The 12,332-nt window shown below is 40.8% G+C and overlaps 1 protein-coding gene across 20 annotated transcripts in view; it reads left to right on the top strand.

Moving 5' to 3' along the window:
- The window catches only part of mctp1a (multiple C2 domains, transmembrane 1a), a 534,415-nt gene that overhangs the window by 393,265 nt on the left and 128,818 nt on the right, over positions 1–12,332 (top strand). For all 20 annotated transcript variants that reach the window (XR_011342276.1, XM_069891645.1, XM_069891672.1 and 17 more), the window contains one exon: positions 8,272–8,391. Coding sequence is in view for 19 of the 20 variants with exons in the window: in XM_069891645.1 (XP_069747746.1) it covers positions 8,272–8,391 (120 nt within the window). In the remaining variant the exon portion in view is untranslated. The remainder of the gene's footprint in view (positions 1–8,271; positions 8,392–12,332) is intronic.

The raw sequence follows: 12,332 nt of genomic DNA, 5'->3' as shown, positions 1-12,332 counted from the left end.
CTAAAAAATTTGTATGCTGTAAAGCAGTGGTTTTTGAACTGCCCCCCCCCCCCCCACCAAACTCACATTCTACTTTAAGTAATCCCTATGCCATCGGTGCTCTGTGATTAGTAAAGATTGTTTAAGGTGGTCTGTGAGTGGGAAAGGAAGGTTGAGAATCACTGCTCTAGACCCAATTGTTATTGAAATATTTTGCTTGAGAAAAATTGTCATTGGGCCATTTCCTTTGGAGTTCTGAAACTGTGCACATAACGAGTCAACTCGGTATGATTAAAACAGTTTTTTTCAAACTTTTTCTTTCCACTCACATACCACCTTAAGCAATCCCTTACTAATCACACAGCACCAATGGCATAGGGGTTGCTTAAGGTAGAATGTGAGTTTAGGGGGGCAGTTTGAAAACCACTGTTGTCAAGTAAGCATTTTCTTTCTTTAGCTGAAACCAATTCAGTAATTCCATATAAAGTACAGGAGTGGAGTTTGCAGGAAAGTGGTATAAGAGCATAGGTTATCTCTATTCATATCAGGACAGATTAATGAGGATTAATAACAGGCCCTGAGACTAAATCAATGAATGAAATGTTGAGTGAAAATTCAGAATAAGGATGGGCAGCACATTTAGAGTGGGTTCAACATGGTCCTCTACATTTTGTGACTGAGTTTACACTGAATTTTCAGTATTATTGAAAGTAAGAGTGGCACACTCAAGTGATGTTAATTAGCTTGCTCATGACCTTGACACTCATTTCCTTCCAGTGGATAAAATTGAAAACAGCTTGATAGAAGTGATGAGTAGTCAGTCTGTCCCACTAGACCTCCAAGTATCCCACTGTCGGGTGAATTATTTATAAAGATATTGATATCACCATAATTACATCTGTAGTAGTAATCTATCATGATTTGTATGCCAATAGCATTGTTCAAAAGCAAAAGTCTGATTTTGATTTCTGCTTTAATAACTGTTTCTTGAGGGCATTGTCATTAAACATTCTGTGGGATGTTGCAATAAATCATTACAGACAGGAAACCCCCTTAATATATATATCTGTGTTGATCCTGCTTGTTTCAACAATTACTTCATATGAGCCTCAGTACTTCTGGACAAGGAAGTGCATTACTGTTCAGTGACCGCATGTTAGAACGTGCATATTAGTGAGTGCTAGATGAAGATGGTTCCAGATTTGATTCTGATATCTCACTTTCTTATTTAGGTTATGGAAACTTGCTACTTGCATATGAATGACCAGAATATTGATGGTAGTTGCTGAGAAAGCAAAATGAAAATTTATTTTAAAAAATTGAAAATCATATCTCAATGAAATATTTATAATTTTCAGGTTTATTTGTCACAAAATGCCTAATACAGTGAGAAGGGTTCTCTGCACGCAGACCAGGTTATCTCTAACAGTTATACAGCATGTAAAGAACACAATTCCAAAGTATAGGATTGCAATGAAAAGGAAGATCAATTAGCACCAAGCAAGGAAAGTATGAGAGCACTTCCTCACACTTTCTAGCCTAATGACTCCTTTCACATACTTGGGTGACCGGAATTGCACACTGTTCTCGAAGTGTGGTCACACCAAGATCCCAACATCTGTACTCATTCCATGACCAATGAAGGTAACCATGCCAAATGCATACTTCACCATTTTTTTCCATCTGCATACATTCAAGGAACAATTTAACTGTAGTCCTTGGTCTCTCTTCTACAACAATCTCCAGGGTTTATTATTTACTGGGCAAATTGAGTCCTAATTTAATGCAAAAATGCAGCACCTCACACTTGTCCAAGCTAAATGCCACCTGCCATTACTTGGCCCACTTTTCTAGTTGATTTAGATCAGTGGTTTTTCAAACTTTTTCTTTCTACTCACATTCCATATAACCATATAACAATTACAGTACAGAAAGAGGCCATATCGGCCCTTCTAGTCCGCACCGATTTAAGTGAAACTCCACTATTCCACCTACCTGCTCCCTGCCCATAACTCTCCAACCACCTCACATCCATGTACTCATCCAATCTCCTCTTAAATGACAAAATTGACCCTGCTGCAAAGACCTCTTCTGGAAGGTCATTACACTCAGCCACCACTGTCTGAGTGAAGAAGCTTCCTCTTATTTTACTTCTAAAGTTTTGGCCCCTAACCCTTAACTTATGACCCCTTGTTCCAATCTCCTCTACCCTCATGGGGAAGAGCCTATTCACATCTACTCTATATATTCCCCTCATAATTTTATATACCTCTATCAAATCCACTCTCAACCTTCTATTTTCTTTCTTTGGCTTGGCTTCGCGGACGAAGATTTATGGAGGGGGTAAAAAGTCCACGTCAGCTGCAGGCTCGTTTGTGGCTCACAAGTCCGATGCGGGACAGGCAGACACGATTGCAGCGGTTGCAGGGGAAAATTTGTTGGTTGGGGTTGGATGTTGGGTTTTTCCTCCTTTGCCTTTTGTCAGTGAGGTGGGCTCTGCGGTCTTCTTCAAAGGAGGTTGCTGCCCGCCAAACTGTGAGGCGCCAAGATGCACGGTTTGAGGCGTTATCAGCCCACTGGCGGTGGTCAATGTGGCAGGCACCAAGAGATTTCTTTAGGCAGTCCTTGTACCTTTTCTTTGGTGCACCTCTGTCACGGTGGCCAGTGGAGAGCTCGCCATATAACACGATCTTGGGAAGGCGATGGTCCTCCATTCTGGAGACGTGACCCATCCAGCGCAGCTGGATCTTCAGCAGCGTGGACTCGATGCTGTTGACCTCTGCCATCTCGAGTACTTCGACGTTAGGGATGTAAGCGCTCCAATGGATGTTGAGGATGGAGCGGAGACAACGCTGGTGGAGGTGTTCTAGGAGCCGTAGGTGGTGCCGGTAGAGGACCCATGATTCGGAGCCGAACAGGAGTGTGGGTATGACAACGGCTCTGTATACGCTTATCTTTGTGAGGTTTTTCAGTTGGTTGTTTTTCCAGACTCTTTTGTGTAGTCTTCCAAAGGCGCTATTTGCCTTGGCGAGTCTGTTGTCTATCTCATTGTCGATCCTTGCATCTGATGAAATGGTGCAGCTGAGATAGGTAAACTGGTTGACCGTTTTGAGTTTTGTGTGCCCGATGGAGATGTGGGGGGGCTGGTAGTCATGGTGGGGAGCTGGCTGATGGAGGACCTCAGTTTTCTTCAGGCTGACTTCCAGGCCAAACATTTTGGCAGTTTCCGCAAAGCAGGACGTCAAGCGCTGAAGAGCTGGCTCTGAATGGGCAACTAAAGCGGCATCGTCTGCAAAGAGTAGTTCACGGACAAGTTTCTCTTGTGTCTTGGTGTGAGCTTGCAGGCGCCTCAGATTGAAGAGACTGCCATCCGTGCGGTACTGGATGTAAACAGCGTCTTCATTGTTGGGGTCTTTCATGGCTTGGTTCAGCATCATGCTGAAGAAGATTGAAAAGAGGGTTGGTGCGAGAACACAGCCTTGCTTCACGCCATTGTTAATGGAGAAGGGTTCAGAGAGCTCATTGCTGTATCTGACCCGACCTTGTTGGTTTTCGTGCAGTTGGATAATCATGTTGAGGAACTTTGGGGGACATCCGATGCGCTCTAGTATTTGCCAAAGCCCTTTCCTGCTCACGGTGTCGAAGGCTTTGGTGAGGTCAACAAAGGTGATGTAGAGTCCTTTGTTTTGTTCTCTGCACTTTTCTTGGAGCTGTCTGAGGGCAAAGACCATGTCAGTAGTTCCTCTGTTTGCACGAAAGCCGCACTGTGATTCTGGGAGAATATTCTCGGCGACACTAGGTATTATTCTATTTAGTAGAATCCTAGCGAAGATTTTGCCTGCAATGGAGAGCAACGTGATTCCCCTGTAGTTTGAGCAGTCTGATTTCTCGCCTTTGTTTTTGTACAGGGTGATGATGGTGGCATCACGAAGATCCTGAGGCAGTTTACCTTGGTCCCAACAAAGCTTGAAAAACTCATGCAGTTTGGCATGCAGAGTTTTGCCGCCAGCCTTCCAGACTTCTGGGGGGGATTCCATCCATACCTGCTGCTTTGCCACTTTTCAGTTGTTCGATTGCCTTATATGTCTCATCCAGGGTGGGAACCTCATCCAGCTCTAGCCTTAGGGGCTGTTGAGGGAGCTGGAGCAGGGCGGAATCTTGGACTGAGGGGTTGGCACTGAAAAGAGATTGGAAGTGTTCTGACCATCGGTTGAGGATGGAGATCTTGTCGCTGAGGAGGACTTTGCCGTCTGAGCTGCGCAGCGGGCTTTGGACTTGGGGTGAGGGGCCGTACACAGCCTTTAGAGCCTCGTAGAAACCCCTGAAGTCACCAATGTCCGCGCTGAGCTGGGTTCGTTTGGCGAGGCTAGTCCACCACTCATTTTGGATCTCCCGGAGTTTGCGCTGAAGATGGCTGCATGCGCGACGGAAGGCTTGTTTCTTCTCTGGACAGGACGGCTTTGTAAGGTGAGTCTGGTGGGCAGCTCGCTTCTTTGCCAGCAGCTCCTGGATTTCCTGGCTGTTTTCATCAAACCAGTCCTTGTTTTTCCTGGAGGAGAAGCCCAGTACCTCTTCAGTGGATTGCAGTATGGTAGTCTTCAACTGATCCCAGAGGGTTTCAGGGGACGGGTCCGTGAGGCGGGTTGCATCGTCGAGCTTTGCTTTGAGGTTTGCCTGGAACTTTCCTCTCGCTTCGTCTGACTGCAGGTTTCCAACATTGAACCTCTTTCTGGGGGCTTTATTGTTCCTGGGCTTTGACTTGAAGTGAAGGTTGAGCTTGCAGCGAACCAGCCGGTGGTCAGTGTGGCATTCCGCGCTAGGCATGACCCTGGTGTGGAGCACATCTCGTTTGTCACTTTCTCGCACCAGGATGTAGTTCAGGAGGTGCCAGTGTTTGGATCGGGGATGCATCCAGGTGGTCTTAAGGCTGTCCCTCTGCTGAAAAAGGGTGTTTGTAATGACAAGCCGCTGTTCTGCGCAGAGCTCCAACAGGAGCTATACTCCAATGAATAAAGACACAGTCTACTCAGTCTTTCTCCAAATTCTAGATACTGCAATCCAGTCAACATTTTGGTTAATCTTCTCTGCACCCTCTCTGCCTTATTGATATCCATCCTATAATTTGGAGATCAGAACTGCACACAATATTCCAAACTTTGTTACGAGCCCAAAGGACCCCAAAACCCAGCAGCAATAGACATTCACCAAGACCAGTAGTTACTTAGACAAAAGTTGTTTTCAATTAACTTTACACATGAAAACAGAATCAAATTTTAACTTATCTCTATACTTAACTAACCCAAATTAACCCCCTTCTAATTCTAAGTGCATATGTATGTAATGTGTGTGTAAATTTAAGAAAAGTTTTTTGGTTCACAGTTCAATCTCACTTCTCCTTCTTCCAAGTTCTCTGGATGCAGGCAATTCTTATACTGTGCACAGAATTTAACATGTATAAAGTTCACCAGGCTTTGGTGCTCGAAAGGTAAATGTTTACCACTCAGGAAGGTTCTTGTAGGGTTTGCAGAGAGAGATTTGTTGTTCCAGGATTTCCACAACTGAAGTACCACGATTAGTCACCTCAGTGTCTCACTGGTGAAACTTGCCCATCAGGGTTTTCCAGATGGTAACCTCTTTCTTTCAGGCTATCACAGAGTTCCTTTCTGTTCCCCCTTATTCCAAGAGAAACATCAGACAGATAGCACTTCCAGCCATCCACTGCTCTGGAACTTTCTGTTTCCAACCAGCTCTTCCTGGCTTACACTGTTCAGCTGCTTTCAGTGTCAATTAGGTATGATTAAAACAGATTAAAACAAGCTGAGAGAGTTTATTGAGATTGGTCTCACCCTCTCTCTCACTCTCTCTCTCTCTCTCCAACTGCAAAATGCCAGGAAGCCCATGTGACTCCTCACCTTCGACAGCAAACCACAGGAATTCTCCTCTCTTGGTTAAGCTGTTGTCTTAGATAAACAAAACTCAGGTGTGATGGTTCTGTGAGCACTTTGCAGAAAGGTCAAAAGCCTTGTAGTTATCCAACCATCCAGCCTGTCTCCAATTCCAAACAATGGTCTAATCATTTCATGACGTAATTTCAATTAGTACCTACTTGTTAAATGTGCATAAAAGTCTCCAAAGATCCTGTAATGTTAATGAATGTGAATTCTTCAGTCTTTCAAATAAGATCTGTTTTAAAATGTATGTATGTATTTAACCTACTCTAATTTTACCAAATTCTCCCAAATATTTATCTTCCATTACAACTTGGTCTCACCAATGCCTTGAACAGTCTCAACATCACCTCCCAGCTCCTATATTCTATGCTATGATTTATAAGGGGCAGCATACCAAAAGCCTTCTTCACCACCCTGTCTACATGAGACACCACCTTCAAAGAATGCTGAACTGTTATTCAAATATCTCTCTGTTCCTCTGCATTCCTCAATGCCCTCCCTTACTAATGTCCCTTACTAATCACAGAGCACCTATATCATAGGGAATACTTAAGGTGGTATGTAAGTGTAAAGAAAAACTTTGAAAAACACTGTTTTAACTGTACCTTATTGACTCATTATGTGGACGGTTTCATAACTCCAAAGGAAATGGGCCTTGGACAATTTTTCTCCAGAAACTAATTTTTTTGATTATTTCATTATTTTTTTTATAGACTCATATAGAACATTGTTACATACATCATATAAATAGTATTTTAAAATTATAGAGTATCATATGATTACTAATCACAGAGCACCTATGGCATAGGGATTATTTAAGGTGGTATGTGAGTGGAAAAAAATGTTTGATAACCAATGATCTAAATGATCTTGTAGTCTGAAGCAACCTTTTTCACTGTTCACCACACGACCAAATGTGGCGTCAACTGCAAAGTTGCTAACCATGCTAAATAAATTGTCATCCAGAACATTTATATGAATAACAGTGATTGTTTCTGGACTGGTCTCTGCAGCACACTACTGGTTACAGGCCTTCATACTAAATAACAACCTTCCACTACCACCCTCTTACTCTGACCATCATAACTCAATATCCAATTGACTAGCTCACCCTGGATCCCATACAATCTGACCTTCTGGACCAACCTATTGCAGATTATTATTATGATGTCTAAAACTACTGAAAATTGATTTGTACAGTGTAACTATGCACCAAAAATTTTACTTGCAGCAGCTGAAAACTACTTTGTAAAAAAAAATTAGAATAGTATACATAATTGAATTAAAAAGAAACAATATACACAAAAAAAGATGGATAATAAATATTCGTAGTTACCTTAGTGCAAAAGGTGACAGCAAAAATGTAGGCAATTCTTTTGTGGTGTTGGAGATGCCCTTGATTCATGTAACAAGGGAGGTTCAAGAACCTGATCTGTTGGAAATAAACTGTTCCTGAACTGAGAGGAGCTGGGGTATCTTCTTTCTGAAGGTTCCAGTGAGAACAGCTTGTAACCATGGTAATGATGATGTTGGCTGTCTTCTTAAGGCACTGCCCTTAATGTATGGAAGGTCAGAGCATGTTATGGATTTAACAATGATTGTTAACTTGTGTAGCCTTCTGCATTCCTGGACAGTTCAATTCTCAAACCAGGCTGTGATGCAATCTGTCAGTATACTTTCTATAGTGCACCTAAAGAAGTTTGATGGAGTATGGGTCAACATCCAAATGATCTTCCAGGGAAGTAGAGGCATTGGGGTGCCTTCTTCACAGCTGCTTCAGTGTGTGGGCTCCAGTAGAGGTCTTTCAAAATATGGACTCTCAGGAAATTGAAGGTTTAACAGTCTCGCCCCTCCATCTTATCAATATAGGTGGGATAGATCTCCTTCCTAAAATCAACAACACACACCTTGGGCTTGGCATGGTTGAGATCAGCAAGATTGTTGTTCTGGACCACCCACCCTGATTCTAGACTCCATTCTGTATTCTGACTCATCCAGTAATTCACCCAGCAAAGTTAGATTTACTTGCACAGTAACTCTATATTACTATAGTATCTGTCTCGGCTGATGTTTGCAACATAATCTCCCTTCCATCTCCAATACAAACTGCATAAAAGAAATTGACAGTAGCCCCCATAATATAATTCATTTTGGCTTGACAAATAACACACATCATATTGTCCAAACTTTACCAGCAACACCCATCAAGGTCATTAATAGGGCAGAATGCAACATTAAAGTACATGAAATGATAAAAAAAATAGATAATGAAAGAAATGTTCTTTATTATACTCCATTTTATTTGGATTTGGTTGATGACTTACCTTATTATTTTGTCTAGGTCTATCTTATTGTAGTTTGGAACTTTGAACTCTTTCTGATCCCACTGATGCTACTCATTTTGCTGATCTACAACTATTGGTTAATTAGATCAGGAAAGGACACCAGTTTGCGCTCAATGGTAAGAATGACATTTTGTTATTTCTTTTCTAAATTAACCTATTTGGTTATGAATTTATTAAAAGTTCAACCCTTTTTCATATAAATCCACCACGTTCCTATTCTGGGGCAGATTAGAGCTCTTAACTACAATAGATTGTAATGGAAATCACATAAAGCAGTTTCTCAAAAGAACCTTGATCCAATTATTTATTATGTTGATTTATAGCTTGAATTTCTGCTCAAATGAATTGATGCTAATTTGAAATGCAATTTGTGGAACCTTTTAGAGATCGTCTATGGCTAAAGAGCAAAGAGCATTACTCAGAGCGAAATTCAGCATCGGCTGATATGTAGTCATAACAAATCAATGAAGTATTACATTCAAATGTTGATTCACCAAATTTCTGATTAAATAGAAATAATGCTGTGTTGCTCTTTTGATTAATCCACAAGGATTATCATTTCTGGTTGCCATTTGTTTGTTGAATATTGGTTTATGTTAGAATTCAGTAAATTCGTAGCAATAGTCTTGTACTTGTTTTAATCAGAGAAACAAAATGAACCTTTCCCTTCGTCCTTTATTTCCTTTGCTCTAATCTTCTCTTCACTTATGACAATCCACCTTCTCTCATGGAAATACTAATTTAGCTTCTTGGACAGTTCATTTAGCCCTCAATTCCTTAGGCACTATAAAAATATTTGCTCTTTAATTTGCAAGCAGGATAGAGCATACTTGCAGGAAATTGAAGCCAAACCCAATCCAGTCCTGAACTAATGTGTTTATGCGGATGCTTTTGACTGGGGTCATTGAGTGTAGTCAGAGATGGAAACTCAGCGATATTTGTCTTGTAGAGCTTAACTAAGTTTCTCCAAATATTTATTGAACAGTTATGCTCTTCAAGTAGTCTGGGGATTATAGGATATGTTATTAGTAAGCAATCTTAAATAGGCATTGACTAACACACCCAAATAAAATGTTGCAGAGGCTGAAAATCTGAACCCCGAGACAGAAGGCTTAAAATACTGAGCAGGTTAGTCAGCAGAAAGATAGTGTTAATACATTGTCAGTCACCTGGATGAAACAAAGTTAGAAATAAAACAAAAGCAAACAATAAATATCAAATTAAAGCTGCAATGAAAGGGACAGGGAAAGGAAAGAATAAATAAAGATCTGGGTTAGGAACAATGAAGTGACCACAGAGATGAAGAAGTTAGTCTTTGCACAATGAGAGAATAACAGAGAAAACATCTGGAGGAAGTGCAAAGAGGAGAACACAATGAATGGATAATCTAATAATGAAACATTAGTTAAATAGAAGTTTTGCTTCCCTCACAAATTTTAAATTTAATTAAATTTTTTTTTAAATTTAGATATATAGCACGGTAACATGCCATTTCATCCCACGAGTCCATGCCATCCAAATAGCCTACATCCCTGGTACATTTTGAAGGGTGGGAGGAAACCAGATCTCCTGGGGAAAATCTACTCAGACTCAAGGAGAACGTACAAACTCCTTACAGACAGTGCGGGATTCGAACCCCACTCCCAATCACTACCGCTGTAAAGGTGATATGCTACGCCAGCCACGCTTTTCTTCTAGGTGTATAGACCTTGATATCATGAAGCCAGATTTTTTTCCTTCTTTAAATATAATTATTAATGCATGGGGAATGATGACAGGCAATCAGTGCAATCATGTCTTCTTTTTTTATGTTGTGGTGACCAGAACTGTATATAAGAACTTAAGCAACAGTTTAACAGTGCAGTTGTATACAATTCCTGAATAACCTCACATCTTCATTATTCTATGATTTGGTTCATGAAGGAAATGTGCCTTGTAACAAACTTATTGACCTGGTATCTTTTTAATGATTGGAGCATGTGCACTCCAAGGTTCTTTCCTCTTCCAATCACTGAACTGCAATTACTAGCTCTTTTCCAGATTAAATGTCATTTTCCAGTTTTGTTCCCAACCAATTAAATGCTATATTTTTCAGAAATAGAAAAAGAAAATGCTGAAAGTTTAGCAAATCAGGCAGCAGTCATGGAAAAAGAAACAAAGTTAATATTTCAAAATCATCCTGAAAAATTAACTCTTTCCACAGATACTACTTGACCTATTGAGTGCTTCCAGGATTTTCTGTTTTTTTTTAATTTCATTTGCATTCTCTACAGTCAGATTTTAGTTTGCACCACCTGTATCATTTTGCAGTCTTAAGTCTCATCCTTATTGCCAACTACATGGAATTTTGGCCCATCTGCAAATATCTTTATCAGGGTTCCTACATATATTAACAAATATCACAAAAACAAGTGGCTGAAACCCACTGGTCACACCCTTCCAGTCACCAAAACACCCATCAACTTTTAGTTTACATTATCTTCCCAAGTGGGGCCAGTTTGCAATTCTACCTTGTCGTCAATGGAAGTACGACTGAGCGAGGTCTTTTCGCCTTGGAGCAACAGAGTAATTGCTCAATGTGACAAACCCCACTTTTCCATTCCAATCTGAAATTAGACATTTTCTTATCACAGGGTGCCACAGTTAGAGTCGCAATTAGCACGGGTTCGAATCCGGCGCTGTCCTCACAATGTATCAGCGCTGTAAGCAACTTGGATGTAATTGGGCGGTAACGGCTTGTGGCCCAAAAGGGCCTGTTACTGTGCTGTATGTCTAAATTAAATTAAATTAAAAGAATAATACGAAATAGGTGCAGGAGTAGGTTATTCACCCCTTCAAGCCTGATACGATCAAAGCTGTTTATGTGGCTTGAGCATCCTATTCCTGCTTTCTCTGTGATCTTTTTAGCCTTAAGAGCCATGCCCAACTCTTTTTTGAAATATTTCCAATGAACTGGTCTGAACAACCTTCTATGGTAGTGAGTTCCACAATGAATGAAAGAAAAAAAAACAGTATGTTTGAAAATTGGTGGTAGGATGATCTTAATTGCAAAGTTTTTGGAGTTTGTGAGCAGTTCTGTTTCCAAGATGCTGGTGAAGGGGAGTTGACAAGCGAAGAAAGTAAAAGGGACCAACTGTTTTCCCGGTGCCAGGAGGGCAATGGCTCAGAGGGGCCTCCTTTCAGAATATTTCAGCAAAGCAAATGGTTCTATTTATTGAAAAAACCTGCTGCAAATTCTCATGAAGGGAAGTGTGAATTAATTCTGCTCAAGCCACATAAACAGCTTTGATCGTATCGAATAATGGTTCAGGCTTGAAGGGGTGAATAACCTACTCCTGCACCTATTTCATATTATTCTTTTAATTTAATTTAATTTAGACATACAGCACAGTAACAGGCCCTTTTGGGCCACAAGCCGTTGCCGCCCAATTACATCCAAGTTGCTCTAAATTATTAAATAGATCAGCAGTTCAAATATTAGATAGCCACCATAATTTAGGACAAAATTGCTTCCTATATTTTTGAAATTAAATTATTTGGTCATTGAGAGAGATTTTTTTTTACTAAGAAAAGACATTATTCACAACAAATCTTTTACAAAATGAAAGCTATTCAAAGTCTCTTCCCATCCTTAATTCGGTATCCATACATTTCTATCACTGAACATTGTTACATTCATTTCTATTTACTCCATTACCATCACTATTGCATCTTCAGTTATTTGAGGAGCTTCCTCTCGGTCTCAGGCCCTGAATGCCTAGAAAGAGCAGGACTCTAGACTGTGGTCCTTCCCATCAGCCTCCCACAGTACAGACTCCTGCAGCCTTGAATGCGGAAGGGCAGCATTCCAACACTGACATCTCCATATGCTTAAAGACCAACAGATTTCGGGGAAAACGAAAGTGCATTTTTGACTGAGTTGATGGTCTTCCAGCAGTTCTGGATGTTTGACTGTGTGTGTGTCTCTGGGAACAACCCAAAGATCAGAGAGTCCTCCCACACTGTTGCTGGCATGGAACTATGACAAGGATGAAGGACCCTAGCACCCTTCTCCACA

This window comes from Narcine bancroftii, chromosome 1 (genome assembly GCF_036971445.1).
Source record: "Narcine bancroftii isolate sNarBan1 chromosome 1, sNarBan1.hap1, whole genome shotgun sequence".
In the NCBI taxonomy this organism is placed as follows: Eukaryota; Metazoa; Chordata; class Chondrichthyes; order Torpediniformes; family Narcinidae; genus Narcine; species Narcine bancroftii.
This window is presented reverse-complemented; position numbering and strand designations above follow the sequence as displayed.